Below are 24,585 nucleotides of genomic sequence, written 5' to 3' on the forward strand. Positions count from 1 at the left end.
ACAACCAACTCTTCCTGACTTCGTTATTCAGAAGCCAACCCAGGACCCTTCTGCAGTTAAGCTGAAATTTTTCAAAAGACAACCACCTTCTACTACATCGGCATCTATCGAAAAGCAAGCCTCTGTTTCTTCCCAAAAGGAACATGCCGACTTGAATGCTTCCGCCAACTCAACAAGTCAAGTTGAGCCAATTACTGTCAATACTGTCCCTCCAAGCATTGTGCTGACTCCAAACATATCTGCCCCCGTCAGCACTGACAGTATTCGAATTTCCTCTTCTCCACTCAACATATCTGCCGATCAATCAGTTCTACCAGAACCTCAAGTGCCGATTGGAACCTCACTACCAGTCACTGACCACGTCATTTCCTTGACTCCTCTTCCCACTGGTCATACTGATGTCACTGAAGGCTCTCAAAGTTACCTAAATGCCACTGAGTCTGGCAAAAGAATAATCGACTCAGTGCAAGCTTTGATCAAAGACCTTCAACAAGTTACTCCTCCTGCTGCTGGGTCTTCCACTATTGAGACTACTCAGCTTTCCCAAGTCACTCAGCTTCTCAACGAAGTTAAGGGATTCAAGGATTTGCTGAATGTCATCATTACTTTTCAAGCACAGCAAGCTAAGTAGGATTCCATTGCAAAGCTGGCTGAGATCCAGCTGACAATTGTTCAACACTTAAACGCTCTACAATAACAAGTTCAGACCTTGTCAGCTGCAAACAAACGATATGTAACTTCTGATGAAGTAAAAATGCTCTTTGCTCAGCTTCACACCGAGCAACTCAAAACCAATGAGCAAATGGTTTCTTATTCCCAGTGCTCAGTAGAGCAAATTGGTGAGACTGTTCGATTGCTGAATCTGAACAAGCAAGAGATGGATACTGACGCTATGAAACAAAAGGAAATGCTATCTATCACCAGACAAACCTTCAATCACATACGTCACAGCAATGTTCAGCGTTAATACTATGACACCTACTTACTCAAAACATTCCATCAAGTCATTGCTGGCCTGACCGATGCACTTACATGGATAGGCAAATCTCAAGCCTTCACAGTTAGCATGATCAGCGCTGCTGAGCTTAACATACCCGTCGAGGTCTCAGATAATGGAGTGGCTATCTTTGATGGTGTCAATGAAAGCGCCGACAGACTTAAAGCGCTGTCCACAGAACTGACCAGGGCCGTCTTAACCGACAGCTTTAGGATCCCTCCTCCCGATGCTGACAAAACGGGGGAGAAAGCACAAGCGAGAACACAACATGAGTCTAGTCAGTCCAAACAGAAGAAAAAGAAATAGATATAGGCTAGCTCAGTATAGGCTAAGTATGTAGTCTCTATGCCTGTCTTGAACTCTTGTTTGTAAACACTGACTACCTATATTAAATATCAATACTTGCATCTTCTGTTCAAACTCTGAGTTATGAATTATTTTTATACGATGCTGTGTATCATGTCATTATGTATCTTCAATTAAATTAGCTATATTTAATGCTTATAACATTTATTGATTGAACCAAATGTTGATAACATGTTTGACATTGACCTATATGTTTATAAAATATTGCCTTATAAAACTCATTGAACAACAAATTACTCAGCGCCCTTTGAATGATAAAACCTTCCGCTTAAACACTGAGTAAAATAGAATATGTTCCATGAGCTGACCTGTATCTGAAAACTGACCTTAGACTTACTCAATTAAACCTTTAAATGTTTAGAGTAAAACTAAGTCAGTAGCTCAACCCTTACGGGGGAGTTTGCTAAGTTATATTAGGTCAACTATTATGGGGGAGCTCAACACTGAGTTCCTCGCTGAATAGTTTTGCCAACATCAAAATGGGGGAGTTTGTTGAAACACCTTTCCACATAATTTTGATTTGACAAAATTGTTCAAGTATAATTAAAAAAAACATATTCTAAACACACTAAGTTTAAATGCTTTGATTTATTCTACTAATGTGTTTGTTCAATGTTGAGTTAAATTGTTTATAAGACATAAGGATTAAAAGGCCAAAGTCCAATACAAGAGTCAAAGCCCAAGTCAAACAGTTCAATACAACTCGGCCCACGTTTGTCAAAACGTTGTCGTTATGGACAAAACGCAACTCAGCGGAAGAAGGATCTAGAAGACCTTCAAGGAACAACTTCGGAACGAAGATGCTGAGTTGTTTCGACAAAGCGTACAAGACAGCAGCTGGCTAAGGAAAACTTCCAGACAAAGAGTTTCCACTTTGGGTAAAGTTCAGACGACACAGTATGCTGTCCAGTTGACTTTACCATAAAAGGAGAGACATTCTGCCGAGCTGACCAAAAGCTGACCGAGGACAGAAGATACTCAAATCTGATTGGCCGAGAGCTCTGAGCAAGTCAGGATGACAACGACAAGAAGCTGTTTCCCTCCAACGGTTATTTCGAAATTCGAAATGACCGATGCCTCAAGACGTCTCTATAAATAGTGCCATCAGAAGCTTCATTCTACATAGAACTTGATCAAGCCATTACGCTGAACAAATTTCTACGCAAGTTCTGCAAGCAAAAAGCAAAGCAAATCTTACACTACATTTCATATCTTTGTGTAAAAGTCTAGAGTGATTATTCAATCATCTAAGGTGTCTTAGCAATCATTGTTTAGGACAAACACTTATGATTTCTAGAGATTAGAAAGGAGAGACTGAGTACTCGGTTATAGTACTCAGCAAGAGATTAGGATTGAGTAGAGGTATAGAGGAAGGTACTCTTGTTATACTCAGTTGCTAAGATTGTAAAAGGTTTGAGGCTTAGAAGAAGCCGAACCTGGATAAATCTGCTGAGTAATGTATTTCTTACCTTAAACTCCTTATATATATTGCTTACTTAAATAACCAAAAACTGACCAAGTAAAGAGGTCAAGTTGAGTTGTGCGCATCGAACATCTGAGCTCAGGAATAGACTTAAAGTGCTATCTCCTGACTCAGGTTAAGAAACTGACCTGGTCACCAGTTGACTAAGCCAGTATCTTACTGATTACTCAGCGCCGCTGTTAAAACCTTTTCTCTTAAGAAAAGAAGTCTGCCCTAAGAATTAAAAAGTTTAAATAGTTCCTAACCCCCACTTGGAACTATACTTGCAACGTTATAAGGGACCAACACATAAGACTTGGAATCCAAAAGAGAAACAGATGTTAATTAATTGATGGAAGCCCAACTGAGCCCAATAAGGCCCAGTTAAGGAGGGGGGTGATTTTATGTATATAAGATACATAAATAATTAATTTGATTTTACCAATTCTAATTAGATTAGGATTATGAATTAAATTAATTAAAGGATAAATAAGTTAGGAGTTTTAATTAGATTATATTACTCCTATTATTATCCTATAAGGTTACCAATATTATCTTTATATTTAAGATATAATTATAGATAATAAATAAGAATTATATTCCAAATTAAATTCTTATTCAGTAACCTAATTCTATCTAACTAGGGTTTAGATACAAGAGGATATAAATACCCCCCTCCTATGCAATTTTCGACACATACAAGTAAGCCGGGAGAGAGAAAATTTCGACCCACACACTAGAGGACGAGATTATCTACCGCTTCCTTCCGTTCGATTGATTTTCATCTCTTTCTCTTTATCCTTGATTTTGTGTTGATTAATTAGAGACAATCTATTTTGGTTGTTATAAACAGTTGATTCTAACTTGATCTTCAATTGTTTTGTTTTGTGCTCGGGAACTCGAAGTAAGAGTTGTGGGCACTTCGTTTGCAACGGTAGATAGAACTTCTGAAAGGTATTTCTTTTATCCCTCTTTATATGAAATAACGATTAACAGATCTTGGGTTAATGGAAATAGGTTAAATTTTTTATATTTCTGCTGCTATACGTTAGCCTATTTTCCAACACAAGATGGATCTATGTGGGAGACAACTCGAGAGTTGCAGTTGAAGGGATTGACACATGTAGATTGAGTCTACGTGGTGGTCAAACTCTCCTCCTACAAGATGTTCTCTATGCTCCGAATATTCGGAGAAACCTTATTTCTGTGAACTTTTTGTTAAGAATTGGATTTGCCTTTCTTTTTGCTAATAACAGTTTGCATTTAAGTTTGGATAATGAATTCTATGGTTCAGGATATGTACTGAATGGTTTGACTATTTTGGAGGTTGAATTATATGACTCCAATAATTTTTCTGTTACTACTTCTTCTTCTGTGGATAAAGATGTTAGTTTATGGCATGCTAGGTTAAATCACATTGGCCAAGATCTCATGAATCGTTTAGCCAAAGAGGGCTTACTAGGTAGTTTAAGAAAAGTTGAATTACCTCCATGCGAACCATGTCTTAAAGGAAAAATGCATAGAAAGCCATTCGGGAAGGGTACTAGGGTAGAATTTCCTCTGCAATTAATTCATTCTGATGTCTATGGTCCAATGAATGTGAGGGCTAGGCATGGGGCCTACTACTTCATCACCTTCATAGATGACTATACAAGGTATGGTCACATCTACTTGATGTCTCACAAGTCTGAAGCTTTGAGTTGTTTCAGAAAGTTTATGAACCTTGTTGAAAATCAACTAGATAAGAAGATCAAAGTTTTGAGAACTGGCCGAGGTCGAGAATATCTTTCAGATGAATTCAAAGCTTTATGTGATGAGAAAGGGATAGAGCATCAGTTGTCTATCCCATACACTCCGTAGCAAAATGGTGTTGCCGAGAGGAGAAATAAAACTCTCCTTGATATGGTTCGATCTATGATGGCTGAAGCAAACTTGCCTATTTCCTATTGGGGAGATGCTTTGCTAACAACTACATATGTTCTAAACCGAGTGCCCTCCAAGACTGTCACTTCCACTCCTTATGAGCTGTGGACTGGTAGAAAACCCGATTTGAGTATGCTCAGACCTTGAGGTTGTACTGTTTTTTCCCATGATACCTCTAGCAAATTTGGGAAATTAGGCCCAAGAGGTAGAAAGTGTGTCTTTATAAGATACCCTGACATATCAAATGGATATGTCCTAGTGGGAGAAAACAGTGAAGGCCGAGTGACAGAATTTGAATCACGAGACGTCGTCTTCTTAGAGAATGAGTTTCCTAAGCTAGGAGAAGTTGACACTGATCTCACTCTGTTTGAGGAAATAGATTCAAATGGACCTCTCCATTTGAGTGGGAGAAATTTTGAGGATCAATGTAATGATACCGATCACTACTAGGAACAAGAACAAGGTCAAAGTTCCGAACCTCAAAACGTTTCGAATATGACAGATCCTTATTTAAGTGGGAGTTTGATTCCTAATTCTTGTGAGAATTTGGGACAAAGTCTAAGAGATAGGATTCCGGGTTATGATGAATACATGAGAGAAGTTTATCAAAACTCGAAACCGCGCCGTACTAAAAGGCAAAGAGTTGATAGTCGACGATTTGGTATCGAAGGCGCAGCTCTTTTAGTAACTCCAAATGATGACGCGGAACCTAGAAATGCTAAAGAAGCTTTCACTTCTCCGAAAAAAGACAAATGGACTATAGCAATGCAAGAGGAACTAGATTCTATGAGATCCAACCATGTTTGGGAACTAGTTGATCTGCCAAAGGGTAGAAAAGCTGTTGGGAGCACATGGGTTCTCAAAGTGAAGCGAAGGGCTGACAATAGTATCGAAAGGTACAAAGCTCGCCTTGTCGCTAAAGGCTATACACAACAGGAAGGAATAGACTTCGAGGAGACATTCTCACCTGTTGTAAGGTTTACATCTATTAGACTAATCTTAGCTATTGTAGCAAGTTTAGACCTAGAGCCACATCAGATGGATGTTAAGACTGCTTTTCTCAATGGAGAATTGAGCGAAGAGATCTATATGTCACAGCCAGAGAGCTTCGTGGTAAAAGGCTCCAAGCATAAGGTCTGCAAATTGAAAAAGTCAATTTATGGCCTTAAACAGTCCTCTAGGCAATGGTACCTTCGTTTTCACAATCAAATGATTTCGAATGGCTTCAAGAAGCTTGAAGAGGACCATTGTGTCTACACGAAACGGTCGGGTAGAAATTTTGTCATTTTATCTCTGTATGTAGATGACATACTGATAGCAGGAAATGATATAGAATTTGTAAACCAAATCAAAGCTTGGCTAAACTCAAGTTTTGAAATGAAAGATATGGGCGAAGCCGCATACATACTTGGGGTTAAGATTTCAAGGGAATGATCAAAGAAACTATTAGCACTGTCTCAAGAGACTTATATTAACAAAGTCATTGATCGTTTCGGTATGCGTGGAAGTAGGCCTGTAGATAGCCCGATGACTAAGGACATCACCTTAAGTACCAAAATGTGTCCAAAGAATCCAAACGAAAAGAAAAGGATGGAAAAAGTTCCATATACAAGTGCCGTAGGTAGTCTAATGTACGCCATGTTGTGTACAAGACCTGATCTCTGTCACGCCGTTGGGATGATGAGTAGATATCAGTCCAACCCAGAACTAGCACATTGGCCAGCTGTGAAGAGGATACTGAGGTACCTCAAAGGAACAACAGATTATTCTCTATGCTATCAAGGTAAAGACCTAAATCTGAGAGGATACACGGATGCTGATTGGGCAGGAGACTTGGACAAAAGAAAGTCTACGTCAGGCTATGTGTTCTTGGTAGGAAATGGCGCAATTTCCTAGAGTAGCAAGAAACAAACTTGTGTAGCCCTATCCACCATGGAAGCTAAATACGTATCGTATTCATCAGCAGTTCAAGAGGCTGTTTGGCTGAATCGGTTCCTAAACAACTTGAATGTAACCAATTGTCAAACCCAAGTCATAGTTAACAGTGACAGTCAATCTGCTATAGCTTTAGCTAAGGACCAAAGGTTCCACAGCAAATCAAAGCACATAGAGATTAAGTATCATTTTGTCAGGGACTTAATTGCACGCAAAGAAGTTAATGTGAAATATATATCTACTCATGACATGGTGGCAGATCCCCTCACCAAACCAGTCAAGAGAGATGTTTATGTTAAACATGTTAGATCCCAAGGATTGTTTAGGATCTAAGTATACTTCTCATTCTTCATTGTTTTATTTGTAAGACATGAATTATTAATAAAAGTTTTATGAATTTTCATCAATACACGAGTGCGAGTATTTAATTGTAAATATTTGCTGTTATGAACTCAAAATGCATGTTTAGACAGAATGTAGCTCACTCACATGAGCAGTTTCCCCCATTTTGTCAATGTGATGATAAGTGAAGGATGAGACTGTCTTTGAGAAATTTTGAGAGCTTGTTCAATGCTAGAAGCCGTCTTGCTATAGACATGGAAAAGTGTTTCCATTACGGTGCAAGATAACATGTGTTACAAATATATGAAAAAGATTAACAAGTAATCTAAAAGGGCAAGTTTGCGATAACTTATAGCCTTTTGTCATAGCCAGAAGTGATCATCATAAGTGATGAACTAAAGTTAGATGTTTAGGCACATCTAGACCTGTGCTTCTGTATGGTGTTAATAACATGCTCTTCTTCAGAAAAGAATTGAACACCATAACATATGACCCATACCATGTGTGCTTTAGCGACCACGAGATGGAAAAGTAGATTGATCTCGCCTTTTCCTAATGTGAGACTCACGTCATGAAGATGCGCTTCTTGACTATTGTTTATCCTTATAGACCCTAGACTTATTCTAAGAAGTTTAGTCTGATGTAGCTACCTTGGAAAGGGATACCTCGAGGTTGATGAGATAATACCAACCAAAGAGACCCTGACTGGATAAGCGAATCAAATTATAATGGACATCATGATGTTAAGAGGGAAAAACATCCATTTGAATCATATCTAAGTGTTTCTATTCTTCACCGTCCGGACACTTATGCATATGTGCATATTTGTGAAAAATAGATGTACTGTAGAGATCCGAAGACTACAGTGGATATGATATGGAGTCTAGGATAAAAGCATACACCACCGACGATCCATGTTCAAATCTAAGATCTATATATCTCTAACGAGTACATAGTTCCAAGTTTGTTACATGAAAATCGAGTAGCTATATGTTCTAACGAGTATATAGCACTAGAGCTCTCGATAGTATGCCGGTCGCACGAACTATTTGCAAGAGTATGATAGAGACCGAGATTGAGAAAGTTTGGAATAAGTTCCATTGCGTGCGAGTGGGAGATGTTGGAATTAATTAGATATGGATCCAATTAGGCCCGCCCGAAATGGAACGGGCCCAAACCCAATAAGAATTAGGGTTAGGTTATCTATTTATTCAGTATAAATAGAAACCCTAACCAACACTAATTCTAAGAGAATAAGGAATTAGGTTTTAGAGATCAGTATCTAAAAAACACAGAAAAGAGAATTTTTCTCTCATACTTCCTCCCTAAGCCGCCGCCCCCTCTCTCTCTTTGGGATTGGTCGTCGCTTTAGTTCGTGAACCAATTGTCTTCCTCTCCCAATTCTATTGGCGTGGTTGAAGGCTTGACCGGTGATACTAGATCGGGTGATTGATCCGAATCCTTCCGCTGCAAATCAAGAACGGGATCCGCGCTACAAGAGGTAACCCGTAAACCCGTTTACTTATTCAGATAAATATATATGTTATGAATATATGTTCATCCCAACCATTATGATTAAACCTATTTCTAATAGAATCATGTTTGACACATTCTTAGTACGGGTGGATAATTAATTCCTACACGGTGGAAAAATTATATATACTTTAGTTTGTTTTGAATGCACTTCAATTACTTTTTAAATAAATTAAAAAAAATTATGCATTCAACTTATACATTTCATAATATTATATTTTATTTTTTAGGTCAAATCATGAGGTAATCCTGTAGGATCCGCACCACTACAGCAACACCTTTAAACCATGTCTACATCAATGACTAATTTCCGTTTGCTGATTGATAGACATCTCAAATGGATGAAACTCAAAAAAAAAAAATATACTATTTAAATTTATTTTTTTTTTGGTAGAAAAGGAAAGGAAAGCAAAGCAAAACAAGCAACTACACCGGGATTAGCCTAGGAAAGCTAACCCCAATCCTATCCTCTAAAAGAAGAGAAGAAAGAGCGATAGGGGGAACGGTAAGGGTAGAAACACCTAACACCCCCTCATGGCCTGCCGCCGCCAAGTGATCTGCAACACAGTTCTGATCCCGGAAAATGTGGCCGAACTCAAGGATATCAAATGAGGGGCTAAGCCTCTTAATAGCTTTAATAAGGTTGCGGCTATGAAGACCCATGACATGACTACCCAAAATCATATTGATGGCTTCCAAGTTATCTGACTCCACAGAAAGCCGCTTAACACCTAGCCTAATCGCCAGCTGGATCCCAGAGAGAATGCCCCAGAGCTCCGCAGAGAAGGAAGAGCCCAAACCCAAATTCTGGGTAAACCCAGAAAGCCAGGCGCCTCCCGCATCCATAAGAACACCTCCGGCAGCAATCTTACCATTACTGAGGCAGGAACCATCAGTATTCAGCTTCACAACCCCCTCTCTCGGCCTGCTCCAGCTCACGAGGTGGACATCACTACTCGGGGAAGATCTGGCAAAGGACTCACCTTTGAAACTATCAATAATAGAGGAGAGTTTCTTCAAGAAGAACTCAGCTAAGTTAGGCAAAAGCACAACTTTATTATCAAAAATCTCCTCGTTCCTCCATTTCCACACTTGATGACAGATAATGGCAAAGAAAATGTCCCCATGCTCCATATAAGACAATAACTTTCCCCTAATACCATCTGAGAACCAGTCGTTCACAGAATGGGACATGAAGGAAGAGAAAGTATGATGAGGGAGAATTTTCTTCCAAACCTCTTCACTCTTAGGGCAATGCCTAAGAGCGTGGCACAACGATTCAACATGGCATCTACATCTACCGCAAGCTCCAGAGGTCGCCAAATGCCTTCTGTATCTATCTGAGTTAGTAAGTAATCTGTCTTTAACGCCCAGCCACAGGAAGCTCCTCATACGGTAGGGGATTTTAAGGGACCAAATGGTCTTCCAAATATCCGAGGGATTATCAGTCCTGTTAAGGGAAAAAGCTTCAAAGGCAGATTTGCAAGAATAGACTCCATTGTTAGTCAGCGCCCAGCAATGCTTATCCATGTCTTCCTCTTGATTACTCACCTTCACTCCTCTAATTCTAAGGAGAGTCTCAAGGCTAAAAAAAGAATCAAATTTAGGCCAAACCCAGTCCCCTTCAGAGTCCACCACATCGGCTAACCTCCAGTTTTGGATATCACTAGGCGGGGGGGAAGTGCACACATCCACTAAAGGTTTATCCCCAATCCAGGTATCAAACCAGAAGCTTATGGACTTACCATTACCCACATCCAGACCAACCCCCGAGCAAAACTCAGCAAAAACGGCGCTAAGCCCTTTCCAGAGGAAGGAACAATTGATAACTCTCTCTTTCGGGCCCCTAAAGATCTTATCTTTTCGATACTTACCACAAAGAAGGCGAACCTAGAGAGAGGAGGGGCATTGCCACATACGCCAAAGGAGTTTCATTAATAAAACTTTATTATTATCCTTAGCTCTCCTAATGCCCAAACCCCCTGAATCTTTGGGCTGACAAACCTCACTCCAAGGCACTAGGTGGATCTTTCTTCCCTCCGCAGCTTCCCCCCACAGGAACCTTCGGTTAATCTTATCAAGATCATTACGCACAGGATTCGGAAGCTGACAAGCCTGCATGATGTGGTTGGGAGCAGCGGAATTCACAGATTGAATTAAAGTCAGACGACCAGCGAGGGAGAGAGTCTTGGCTTTCCACGTGGCACACCTCGTATTGGCTTTGTCCAAAGTATCTTTAAAAGAAACTTTAGACACTCTCTCACTATGGAGAGGAATCCCCAGATACTTCCCAAGAGAATTAGTAAGAGGAATACCAGACAAATCACTTAATCTTTTACAAATTCTCGGATTCATATTCTTAGAGCACATCATCCTAGATTTCTGGATATTAAGTCTCTGACCAGAGGCCGAACAAAAACAATCCAGAATATCCATAATGACACTCAACTGCTCCTCATTACCTTCAAGAAAGATAAGGACATCATCCGCAAAGAATAAGTGGGTCACCTGGGGACAGAAACTGTTGATGGCCACCGGGTGGAAACTCCCAATATCAATGGCATCTTGAATAAGGTGGGACAGCCTCTCCATAGCAATAACGAAAAGGAAGGGACTCATAGGATCACCCTGACGGATGCCCCGACCCGGAGAGAACTCCTCCGACATATCCCCATTCACCATAACCTGAAACACAGGAGAAATAATACAAACCTTAATAAGATTTCTCTAACTGTCCGGGATCCTAGCTCTCTCCAGACTCTCCTTAAATTTATAATCTTTAGTGTTTTTTTTTTTTTGAACATAATCTTTAGTGTTTTAATACTTAATTTTTTTTTTTATCTCAAGCAACGCAACAAAATTTTCTAATGATATAGTTATATATATATATTTATAAATGCATAGAAATTGTATATTTCAATTTTGAAACAATTGAATATAAACTAATATTGTTAAACTATAAAATTTCTGTATTTAATGGTCCTAGTAAAAAAAATAAAAGGGATATATATAGAATTTGGTGGAAGTATATGAAAATTATTGAATTTATAGAACAAGATGAATTGAACATTTTGTTAACTAAATCACGATGGAATGTGTATCATAATGGTAAAAAAATCACCTGCAACCGTTATAGCATATTTGTTTTAGATTTCAACTGAAAATAAACCCAGGCGCAGGCGCTGGCACAGTCAGGCCACCGCCATCTCTTTTTGTCGCCAAGCAATCCATCCTACTTCTCTTCGAGCTTTTCCGATCACAATTTTTGAAGAAAGCCTAACACAAACCTCCTGTTTCTCCATCTTCACCCAAATTCTTGGTCTCTCTATAGACCAATATGGATATACTCTTTGCTCAGATCCAAGCGGACCTCCGCTCCAGTGACGCTTTACGCCAATCTGGTGCTCTCCTCCAAGCTCTCCAGCAGTCCGCCGCCGGCCGTGACATTTCTGTCATTGCTAAGACCGCCGTCGAAGAGATCGTCGCTGCCCCTGCTTCTGCTGTTTGTAAGAAGCTTTCCTTTGACTTAATTCGCTCCACTCGCCTCACCGCCGATCTCTGGGAGTCTGTCTGTACTGGTGTTCGTTCTGATCTCCACTTTCCTGACCCTGATGTCACTGCTGCTACTGTTTCTATTCTCGCTGCTATGCCCTCCTATTCGCTTTCTAAGCTCATCATGGATTCTAATGCTGAAATTTCCGCCTGTTTTGATTCTTCTAGCGACAATTTGCGCTTTTCTATTACTGAAACACTTGGCTGTATATTGGCTCGTGATGATATGGTGACTTTATGTGAGAACAATGTGAACTTACTTGACAAGGTCTCCAAATGGTGGGCGCGCATTGGGCAAAACATGTTGGATAAATCTGACAATGTTGCAAAAGTTGCATTTGAATCGGTTGGCAGGTTGTTTCAGGAGTTTGATTCCAAGAGAATGAGCCGATTAGCGGGTGATAAGTTAGTTGATAGCGAAAATTCATTAGCCATTAGGTCCAGTTGGGTTTCGTCGATGGTGGATTTAGTTTGGAAGAGAAGAAATGCGTTAATGGCAAGATCACTGATTTTACCCGTTGAGAGCTTTAGGGCTACTGTGTTTCCACTCGTTTATTCAGTAAAAGCAGTAGCATCCGGGAACTTGGAGGTAATTAGAAAGCTTCTTAAGGCGACGACCAATGTAGCCAATGGTAGCGTGGTGGATTCTACTGCAGAAAAATTAGTTGGGGTTTCTGATGTTGTCACACATTTGGCACCCTTCTTAGCGTCTTCATTGGATCCAGCCTTGATATTTGAGGTTGGCATAAACATGTTGTACTTAGCTGATGTCCCTGGAGGCAAGCCGGAGTGGGCTTCCCAATCTACTATTGCCATTTTGACACTTTGGGATAGGCAGGAGTTTTCTTCGGCAAGGGAAAGCATAGTTCGAGCAGTTGTTACTAATCTGCACCTCCTTGATCTTCATATGCAGGTATAATTTTAACTCTTCTATGTACTGGAGAGAAGTTTTTGCATTTATCTTTTTGCCGCTAGAAAGCTAGAAGAACATTTATACATAGTAGTTCTTTAAGCTTCTCTCCCTAGTTGTTGGTACCTTAGAGAGAATGACTGAAATTTGTTTGGTTCGTTTTTATGCTTATGAGCAAAACTAGAGTAGGATATATGTTCATAGGTGTTGATGCAATCCACTAAATTAATTCCTATGTACATGTGGAGTTAAGAAATATAGCAGTGGAATTCCATTGTTTGATAACAAGCATTTCTTCATATTGGTTTTAATTGTTATTTAATTCTGAAAAGTTTTTTCCTTGAAGGTTTCATTGTTTAAAAGGTTGCTTTTGATGGTGCGGAATTTGAGAGCAGAATCAGACCGTATGCATGCTTTAGCATGTATTTGCAGGACAGCTCTTTGTGTTGATCTTTTTGCAAAGGAAAGTGTTCGAAGAGGGCAGAAACCTGTTGCAGGCACTGACATTACTTCACTTTTTGAAGATCCGAGGATTAGGGATGATCTCAATTTTGTAACTAGTAAAAGTTTATTTAGGGAGGAGTTGGTGGCATCACTGGTGGAAAGTTGCTTTCAGTTGGCTCTACCTTTGCCTGAACAAAAGAACTCAGGAATGGAGAGCAGAGTGATTGGAGCTTTGGCTTATGGAACTGGGTATGGTGCACTGAACTGGACTGAGCCAGCTTTAGAAGTAGTGGAAGTTTGTAGGCCATGTGTCAAATGGGATTGTGACGGCAGGACGTATGCAATTGATTGCTATTTGAAGTTGCTTGTAAGGCTGTGCCATATCTATGATACACGAGGAGGTGTAAAAACTGTTAAAGATGGTGCTTCTCAAGATCAGATTTTAAATGAGACAAGACTGCAAAACTTGCAACGTGGGCTTGTTAAGGATCTGCGTGAGGTATGCGTTATGATATTACCGAATATTACACCTACTACCAGCAACATTTTATGTGGATAATGCAATAGTAACTAGCCAATTTTCATTCACCATTATTCAAAGTGTACATTGTTCAGCTTTTATGGCATTGTGTTGATGTCGATTCATGTTATTATGTTCATATTTGGTTTATATCACTGGCAGGTTGAAATAGTTTTTCACCACTCATTATTGGTGTTCTATTTTCATGTTTAGAATGTGGACATAGTTCCTGATGAGGATTAAACATTGCATGCTTCTTCCAACTGTAAATTTATTTACCAGGAAGTAGAAAAATGTTTATCTTTGCTTGACAAAGGCCTTGGTTTAATATTATGTGAACCTCTGGTTTGCTTAGTCATTTTTATGAAAGGAAATTGTTCATAAACCTATTCTGTCACCTAGTACTCTTCGACTATAGGCTGTGGGATTTTTATTTAGTATAACCAGTATCACTGAAACGATAACTTGTAAGTTGTATGCATATGTAGCACAGAACATGAAATTGAACTTATATTTTATCAATGAAGCATAGTGAAGTTGCATAATGTTAGTCTGAATCTTATAATTCTCTTTTCTTTTAAACAACTTACTAACATGTTTTTTGTTTTGCTTCTAGGCTTACAATGTCTTAGTAAAGATTTTGGTTTAATCTACTTAGTAACTTCACTCCATACTTTTGTTTGTGCAAACAAAACTCTAATGAATGGTTCGAAGTGATAGTGAAGTGAGAATTGATAAAAATTGATGTATTCTAGAATAAAAAGCATTAAACCAAGGGGTATGAATTTAAGATTTTCTTGTTTTAGATGCATAAACTTTAATATTGTTCCATTCCAATTTTTTTTAGCTGAGTGTGATATGGTTAAGAGTTGCTAACTTAGTTTGTTAATTTAATAGGTAAGTACCCCAAGAGTATTGGGTCGCGTTATTTGGGCAATTGCAGAACACATAAATCTAGATGGTCTGGATCCACTTCTAGCTGATGACCCTGAAGATCCATTGAATATTATTGTTTCAAACATCCATAAGGTCTTGTTCAACATTGATTCGTCTGCAAATACATCAAATAGGCTTCAAGAAGTCCAGGCAGTGCTTCTGAGTGCTCAGAGATTAGGATCCCGTGATCCTAGGGCGGGACTGTTACTTACTAAAGAGCTGGAAGAGTTCAGGAACAACGGGCTGGCCGATTCTGTCAACAAGCACCAGAGCCGTCTGATATTGCAGAGAATTAAATATGTTCAAAGCCATGCAGAAAATAGGTGTGCATTTGTCTTGGTGCCATAACTTCAAATTTGAGGTGAAGTGGTTCGTGTATCATTTTACTAGTTGAATTTGTTATAGTTGTTGCATCTCTAAATACTAATGCAACAGCTTGTGACATCTCATCGGTTAGTTACATAATAAGTCACATGGACATCAATAAGCTGCTTCTAAAATTGTTTTTGTCTCATGTTGCAATGAGTACAGTGTTTTATGAAAGCGAGCTGGTAAAAGAAAAATAGGTTTATATGATATGCATCACTTTGTTTTGACTTCTTGTCTACAATTCAAACTTGCCTTCTCACATTAAACTGTGTTATTAACTTTGTTGTGATGGGAATTAAGATGTATGTTTGTCTTTTTAGGTGGGCTGGGGTCAGTGAAGCCAGAGGAGACTATCCATTTAGCCACCACAAACTAACTGTTCAATTTTATGAAGCAGCTGCTGCGCAGGACAGAAAATTAGAAGGATTGGTTCACAAGGCTATTCTAGAGCTTTGGAGGCCAAACCCTAGCGAATTAACTATTTTTCTGACAAAAGGAATTGATTCTAAATTACTCAAGGTTATGCCAGCTGCAACTACTTTAACTGGTAGTAGTGATCCATGCTATATTGAAGCTTATCATTTGGCAGACTCGGGTGATGGAAGGATCTCTCTGCATCTTAAGGTTAAGAGTTTTTTTTCATAGACACGATTGTTATAGAATTGACCAGTATTTTTGTGTTTTATGCATGTTATATGATAAAAGGTTGTTGTCGTGTGACCAGAGGTCACGGGTTCGAGTCTTAGGAGCGGCCTCTTGCCAATTAAATTGGCAAGGGAAGGCTTGCCCCCAATACACCCTTGTGGTGGGACCCCTCCCCGGACCCTCGCTCAGCGGGGACGCGTAATGCGACCGGGCCGCCTTTTATGCATGTTATATGATAAGCTAAATCAGTAATAAAAGGTTTTCTAGGTCACTTTCACAACATGGCACCATAAATTCGCGTTGAGGAAGGAGGTAATGAATTATTGGTTAGAAGAATATATCTGCATAGCAGAAAGATGACATTATAAAAGAAGTTCTAGGATTATATGATGGTGATGCTACTTCACCTACAATATGATATAATGCATGTAGTAAGTGATTTTCACAGGAAGGATTTCTATCACTCTTAAACTTTTACTTATCATAAGATCAACGAATTAGCATAAGTTGATTCAATGGAAGTCAAACATGGAGTGTGTGAAGATGGTGATACTCTAGCCTTCGAGGTTAATGTTTCAGTCAATCAAAGAAATTAAATGATTAAGAGTACTATTATATCTCAATTCTTTTATTCTCAACCCATACTGTCTGTGATCTGAAGTGGAGTTTTTTTATTTTCTATTTGCTAATCTAGTGAACTGGTTCCAGATTTTGAATATGACTGAACTTGAACTCAATCGAGTGGATATTCGAGTAGGATTATCTGGTGGATTGTACTTTATGGATGGATCTCCCCAGGCTGTGCGGCAGCTAAGAAATCTTGTTTCACAGGTATGTTATTGATGTGTTTCAGACCCACTTTTTTGCCTAGAAGTTGACGCATTCTTTTCCAGAACATCATATGCAATGCCATCCTAATTTCCTTTTTATCCTTTCCCTTGTATGGTGGTTTGGTGTTCATGTGTCTGTATGTTGTTTGTTTTGCTTGATGAACACGGTTACCATTCTGTGGTTTCAGGGTTTCAGTAGTATCTCTTATCTAGGCGCATATATGATTTAGGGACTATGATCTATTGCTTACCTTCCTTTATGTTGGTGTACACATGATTTAGAGGAATATTATGATTTTTATTTTTATTTTCTTTTGTTGTTAAAGTTTCAATAAAGATGGAACCATTTCCTTGGGGTCCTAGAAACCATTTTCCTCACTCAATGGTTGCTGTGTTCAGGAAGTTATCCACAGTCACATGCTTTTCATGATTCATACTGTTAAGGTCGCAGAGAATTCACTTAAATGACTTTCTACGTATTTATATAAACTCTGTTTATTGTATTTGCTTTCTCAAGTGATCTTAAATGTTTATGAGAGGTTTAAAGCTGTTTCTTTGGTAGCATCACTCCTTCACAAGGTATTTCAGTATTTCTTGATATGGTTATCTACTCCTGGGTTTCCAAAGATTGCACGTTTGTTTAATTGTTATGCAAGTCATACAGAATATATACAATAGCTTTCCACTTGTGCTAATAATATCATTTATTTCCTTCTTATACTCGGTTATGCTTCCAGGATCCGGTACCCTGCAGTGTGACAGTGGGTGTGTCGCATTTTGAGAGATGTGCCCTTTGGGTTCAAGTCTTATACTACCCATTCTATGGAAGTGGTGCAATTGGAGATTATGATGGTGACTATGCTGAGGAGGATCCGCAAATCATGAGGCAGAAGAGAAGCTTGAGACCAGAACTAGGAGATCCTGTGATTTTGAGGTGTCAGCCTTATAAAATTCCATTGACTGAGCTTCTGTTGCCCCATAAAATATCACCTGTTGAGTTCTTTCGGTTGTGGCCTAGTTTACCAGCTATAGTGGAGTATACTGGTGCATATCTTTACGAAGGTAGTGGTTTCAAGGCTACAGCTGCGCAACAATATGGGTCTTCTCCATTCCTTAGTGGATTGAAATCCTTGTCCTCCAAGCCATTCCACAGCGTTTGTTCCCACATTATCCGGACAGTGGCAGGATTTCAGGTGAGGGAAATACTTCTCTATCTTGATTTTGAGATCATTAATGTCTTGCAAATATTTCCCTTTTTTTTACTTTTTTTTTTGTGTGGTGTGAAGATTGACTTTGTTGATGGTAAAGTTTGTCTCCTATAATTTATCATACCTGTCTTGCTCGTAGTTTCAATGATTTTTTTCTTACCCAATTTGAGATTTGTTGAGCTTTTGCCTGGCAACAGATGGTATCTAAACCGTTAAAAACAATCTATTTATTTAAGAAGGTTGAGAATGAAGCCAGACATAGACAAATAACTTGATTCCATGGTTGGCTTTCTATGATTGAACAGCTCTGTTATGCTGCGAAAACTTGGTTTGGGGGCTTTGTGGGTTTGATGATCTTCGGAGCCAGTGAAGTTAGCAGAAACGTGGACCTTGGTGATGAGACAACAACTATGATATGCAAATTTGTGGTTCGAGCATCTGATGCGTCAATCACCAAGGAGATTGAATCAGATTTACAAGGATGGTTGGATGACCTTAGTGATGGGGGAGTGGAGTACATGCCTGAAGATGAAGTGAAGGAGGCTGCTGCAGAGAGGCTTAGGGTATCCATGGAACGAATAGCGTTGCTAAAAGCTGCCCAACCACCGCCGAAAACTCCTAAATCAGATGATGAAGAGGAAGAGGAAGAGGAAGAAGAGGAAGAAGAAAAAGAAGATAAGAAGGAAAAGAAAGACGGTCAAGAAAACGGTAAAGCTAAAGCACCCGCAACCTTGTCGAAGTTGACTGCAGAGGAGGTTGAGCACATGGCTCTTCAAGCAGCTGTGCTCCAGGAGTGGCACATGATTTGTAAAGAGAGAAGCACGTAAGTGAGTAAATCAATCACATCTTTTCTTCTATATGAATAAGAGGTTTGATTATGTGTATTTTTTTGTACTGATGTATTCTAGTTCCATACATCTAAATAGGTAGAGCAAAATGATTTTTTTCCCTTTGTTTTTGGGATACTCTTGTACATCTTGTACCGGCTAGGCATTGTTTATTGATTTTGTAAGGAATTAAGAAAAGAAAAAGAGTTGAATGTTTTCTGTAGCGGTAGGCTCATTTCCCACTTTGGAACCAACTTTTTTGTGTGCCTTTTAAAACTTTCGCGCATTGTGATAATCCAGCTTGTTTGTTGCTTCTCGATTCTTGAGAAATTCTATTATGATATACATATCTATTCAACTTTACCGATAAGAATGTGGTAATTGTACTTTTTTTTTTTTTCTTTACCAATAATTTCTCAAAAAAGTATATGTTAAAATCTAGTAGATTAAATTTATAAAATAATGATATCTATAAAATAAAATTAGTTTCTTCAAAAAAATAAAATAAAATAAAATTAGTAATGATAAAATTATGGGGATAAAGAGATTCTAGAAAATTCTTTTATAAGGAAAAACTATGTGGCGTCTAAAATAACTTCACTAGCAATAAAATAATGAGAATACATGTTAGGGTTCTCTGAGGCACCTTCCATTTAAGGTGTACAATTTGAGAGATATAATAATTTAAGAGAAATTGGAATACTCAAATTGTATAGTGTGGTATTTTTCAAACTCTCTATTTTTTCTCTCTTTTGTAGGGAAAATACTTTGCAAAAGAAATTATAAACTTTTTTCTTGGATGATATTTTATCTCTCCACTAAAGGCTATTTTTAGGTGAATAATTGCATCGAAAAACAAGGGTAATTAATTTATTAGTCCCTATATTTTGACAAAACACACTGTTTAGTCCTTGTATTTTTAAAAACACACGGTAAGGTCCATAACCTTTTTCTCGATGAACTGTTTAGTCCCCAACGTTTTTTTTTGGTGAATTGTTTGGCCCCTGCCATTAGACTCTCATGAAGATTCTGTTAGTCAATTTGGATTTGAGTCAAAATCTATTTAAAATAAAAATGTAACGCCTTTACCACAAAATCAAATATATAAGACCATTATTTTCATTGTTTACAACAATAACAAAATTAGCAGAAACATCTTTCGTCATCGCTGAAGCAGTTGACAGTAAACATGAGTTGAGAATATGGAGGAAATTATACTCACCATTGGGAGTAAGAGGATTTCCACTTTCAATTCGAACAGGAAGAGTAAGCGAGACATATTTGAGTCGATTTCTACCTTCAATTCAAACAGGAAGAGTGAGCATGAGTGATTCAATTATGGGTTAAGGATTCAATCCTTTCTCCATTTTTTTGTGAGCGCGAGTTGTGAGAGAAAGACATAGAGGTGTGAATTGCTTTTGACTGATAAATAGTAAAAGGTAATTTAGTTATTTCCGAATTCATAAACGGTAAAAAATCTAACAAATAGACGGAAGGACTAAACAGTTTACCGAGAAAAAGGTTAGGGACCTTACCGTGTTTTTTTAAAACACAGGGACTAAACAGTGTGTTTTATCAAAATAGAGGGACTAATAAATTAACTACCCGAAAAACAACTATGATTTTTAAATGCAAAATAGTGTGGATACAAATTTCCCCTACGAGACATACGAGGGAGGATATCAGAGAAGCTCATTAGTTGGAACGCATGCCGATAAGTTTATTGCACAACTCAAACTTCTCTCGAAGGTTAGCATATCTGAAGAGTTCTTTTCTGTAGGGATTTTTTTCTAGATGAAGAACTTTTTTTTTTCCAATTGCTCGCATATTTAGTGATACCGATTATCAATGTGTTTCAAATGATACATAGTATTCTTACTTAAGTAACAATATATTATACAATATGCTTGTTTTTAACTCAATTCTTAAAAAAAAAACCCAAATAATTTATTTACCAACTCTAGAAGCTGAAATGTCCCTCGGTCTTAGAAAGTGCAACGCATTTCTATAATTTAGATTGCTCCACCGACAAATATCAATACATATCTTGAAGTGGACATTCTATGATCGAGGTCTTTTACCATATCAACGTCAACGAAGCTTCTAAGATTGGTCCAAATCCTCCATAATATAAGCACATCTTATGACTTACCTTCAAGTATTTGAGAATCCATTTGCCAGCTCTCCAGTGTTGTCTTTCTAAATTATCCAGGAATTTTCTTACGACTCTAATGCCATGTGAAATTGTACAAACCATGACATACATCAAACTTCCGACTGCAGAGGAGTATGGAATAGTTCTCATTCTTCCTTCTGTTCTTTGGTGGTAGGACAAGATACCTTACTCAACTTCAGATGACTAGCAAGTGGAATGCTGACTGATTTAGCATTCAACATGTTGAAATGTTCTAGTACCCGTTCAACATACTTTTCTTGTGACAACGATAACTTTTTAATGTTTCTATCACGAACAATTCTCATGCCTAAAATTTGTTGTGCTGAACATCTTTTTTCATTCTACGTTTTACTTCCATAACAACAATATCTACTCTAGACTCGTATTGTCACCCATGATTTATGCTTCCTTCATAATCAACTTCCATATTAATTATTCCATTAATGTCGCCATTAATCCCATGATTAATACCACTAAATATGAGAGTTTGTTCAATCAGTTTGGTCTTTTCCATAGTAAATGACCCATGAATTATGCTTCCTTCATAATTCACCGACCTATTAATTAGCCACTAAATATGTGGGTTTGTTCAACATTATTGATAACTGTTTTGGGCTTTTCCATAGTAATCGATCCATGATTTACTCCTCCTTCATAATCAACTGCCATATTAATTATTCTACTAATGTCGTCATTATTCCCATTATTAATGCTACTAGATATGAGAGTTTTTTTTTGGATCTTACCACCACGCTCTACCACCACTTTCTAATCGTCGCCGCTATGTCTATCTGGACCTCACTAACCAACCATTTTGCACATTATTGAACAGTTTTCTTCCGATCTGAACAAACATATGAGGGTCATAGAGCTTTTCAACTTCTCCATCAGTCGAATCATAAAACATATTTTTTGATTCTCGTAGCAAAATTCTGCTATACACAATTATACCACTCTTTATACCTTGAAACTTAAAATTACCAAAAAAGTATTTAATGCTAAACTCATTAATAGGGATAAAATAGAATATATTTACATTAAAACCCTAAAGTGACATAATATGAACAATTTTTTTTCTCTCTCTAACAAATAGAGGAGTAACAATTTAGTTCTTATGACTATTTTAAAAGTCTAAATTAGCCCGCAATTACCCAACAAAAACACAAGTCAAATAGTGAAGAAAGGCCAACCTGAAAGCAGAGAAACCATAACCGCAAAGACAATAACCTATTCAGAAAAAACCACATGCAAACCCATAAATAGGGAAAGTGACTGGATAAACTTGCTGGAAACTGAGAGACGAAGCCAAAAAAATTGACTGTTGAATGAAACTCAACGTAACGCATTGACATGTGGAGAAAGGCAGATGATGACCGGAGGATGAAACTCAATGTAAGCACACTTTGATGTGGAGGGTGGGGATGATGAGGGTGGCAAGTGAGACCCACGCAACTCCAATGACCACCAAATTTGTTATGTGGAAATATTTGAATTGTCGTTTTATGTTTTTGCTGCTACGTTTAGTATTTGTATTTAGTAGTAGTATTTCTGTTTCAATCAAATTGACACGTGTTCGTTGGCATTTGTTGTGAGGCCTAACGGTTATAAGATATGTACTGTACTGAAGATGGTTTTTATGAAATGATTTAGCAGCTTTCTCTCTCAATTCTCTTGTTTCTCCTTCTTCTTTCTCTTCTCTGAATTTCTCAGGTATCATTTGGTATCAGAGCAGTTCCTTCCTAGGTTTTCCTTGAACCCGCCATATCCAAACCTTCCACCATGGCTGATAATACCAGATCTCAAGAACTGAAGAAAATTGAAGAAAGTATCAAAACTATGGTGAAAAGCATGCTCAACAAGAGGCAGGAGCAGACCTTCACCGAGCTCATGTCCAATCAGCAAGGAACCATTATAGGTGAGATCAAAACTTTAATCTCTAATCTGAACATCACTGGCCCTAACCCAAATTTTAACAGTTCAGTGAACCTCAACCAAAATCATAACTCCTTTCACCCGAAACCCAACCTTAAAAGCTAGCTACAAGGTCAATAAAGTCGAGTTCCTATGATTTGATGGAACATATTTGGAGGGCTGGCTATTTCGCTGCGATCGGTTTTTCCAAATCGACCTCACGTCACCTCAATCCAGGGTCAAGTTAGCTTCACTCCATTTGGTAGGAAGAGCTCTAGAGTGGCACCAGTCTTATTTGAAAAACAGGGGTTTGATTGAAGATCCTCATTGGGATGAATATGCTAGGGCAGTGAAGGGGAGATTTGGGGAGCGCGTTTATGAGGACCCCATGGCTGATCTCAAACGTTTAATTCAAATCAGATCTTTATTGGAGTATATAGAGGCGTTTGATGTTTGTTCCCACAAGGTCACTTTATCAGAGGAAAATGTCTTGAGTTGTTTCCTGAGTGGGCTAAAAGATGAAATAGCCTTTCCCTTATAGATGTTGGGGCCAAAAACTCTGCAACAAGCCTATGCCTTAGCCAGAATCCATGATGCTTATCTGAATGCTACTAAGGGAGGAGAGCTCAGGTAAATAAGCCTTCATCCACCCACCATTTTCCCTTACTTACTTACTCAAAGCTCACCTTCAACTTCCACAAAAAACCACCCCTCTTACCCACCCCAAATTTGCCCAAACTGCTCACCAATTTCCCACACACTACACCTAGGCCTAGAAATCAATTAGTTGCAACACCTCCTAACCCACCTCGAACGAGGAGATTAACTGAAGCAGAAATCGCTGATAAGAGGGCCAAAAACTTATGTTTTTGGTGTGATGAGAAATTTTCACCAGGGCACCGATGTAAGAAGAAATATTTGCATATGATCATGGTACAAGAATGTCCGGAGGAAGAACTGAAAGCAGAAATGGACTCCAATGAAAGCCATGTTGGTCTCGTGTAGTTAGTTCCAAGGGGCGGTTAGGAACTAATGTAACTTTTTCATTTTAATTATGCTGACTTAATATAATTCTTTGAGTTTCACAACTCAGTTTTGGTCAGCACAGCCGAGTGAGGCGTAAGACGGCTTTAGTCAGATACTGACTAGAACAGTTTTACTTGCGAGTTGGGAAATGACACTTTTATGGTCAACTTCCAACTCAGCACTCTGATTGACTCAGTGTCAGCTTAAAAAATTTATATACTGAGTAAATATAACAAGCAACACATACATATATATATTGAGAGAGAGTTAGAAATTACTCAGCATGACTTATCCTGGTTCGGCCTCTCCGCCTACGTCCAGTCCCCAGAATCCCTCCGGGCTTTTTCAATCCAATACTGAGCTCTTTAAAGGCAGAGCACAAACCGTTTACAAGGCAGTTGAATATGCAAGAGTACATTCCTCTATTCATCTATTCAACTCCTACTAAGTGCTATAACCGAACACCTAGATTTCTCTACCGCTGAGTACTTAAAACTGAGTACTCAGCACAACTCTCTCAATTTTACAATTGATACAAACTTGTTCTTTTTCAGACAAAGAACACTTTAGATGATTACAAAATCAAACTAGCTTTTACACAGAGATAGAAATTTGGTGTAAGATCTTTTTCTTGTTTTGATGTGCTTTGTATGTATGCTCTTTTTCTCTTGTA

At 38.4% G+C, this 24,585-nt stretch overlaps 1 protein-coding gene across 1 annotated transcript; it reads left to right on the forward strand.

Annotated features, from left to right (window-relative positions):
• The first annotated feature begins 11,630 nt into the window (after positions 1 to 11,630).
• On the forward strand, positions 11,631 to 19,112 carry LOC136231822 (protein TPLATE). The gene is made up of 7 exons (XM_066020792.1): positions 11,631 to 13,023; positions 13,367 to 13,963; positions 14,882 to 15,243; positions 15,610 to 15,913; positions 16,643 to 16,765; positions 17,502 to 17,957; positions 18,278 to 19,112. The coding sequence occupies exons 1-7, from the start codon at positions 11,896 to 11,898 to the stop codon at positions 18,797 to 18,799; spliced, it is 3,492 nt and encodes a 1,163-aa protein (XP_065876864.1). The 5' UTR covers positions 11,631 to 11,895; the 3' UTR covers positions 18,800 to 19,112.
• Positions 19,113 to 24,585: the final 5,473 nt, after the last annotated feature.

Source organism: Euphorbia lathyris, chromosome 6 (genome assembly GCF_963576675.1).
Source record: "Euphorbia lathyris chromosome 6, ddEupLath1.1, whole genome shotgun sequence".
Classification (NCBI taxonomy): domain Eukaryota; kingdom Viridiplantae; phylum Streptophyta; class Magnoliopsida; order Malpighiales; family Euphorbiaceae; genus Euphorbia; species Euphorbia lathyris.

What these genes read in the sequence shown, in the direction of transcription:
- LOC136231822 (XM_066020792.1), top strand. Translation starts at nt 11,896, where the DNA reads ATGGATATACTCTTTGCTCAGATCCAAGCGGACCTCCGCTCCAGTGAC. An exon ending in TCCTTGATCTTCATATGCAG is followed by an intron (nt 13,024 to 13,366) that starts GTATAATTTTAA and finishes TTTTCCTTGAAG; the next exon opens with GTTTCATTGTTTAAAAGGTT. An exon ending in GGATCTCTCTGCATCTTAAG is followed by an intron (nt 15,914 to 16,642) that starts GTTAAGAGTTTT and finishes AACTGGTTCCAG; the next exon opens with ATTTTGAATATGACTGAACT.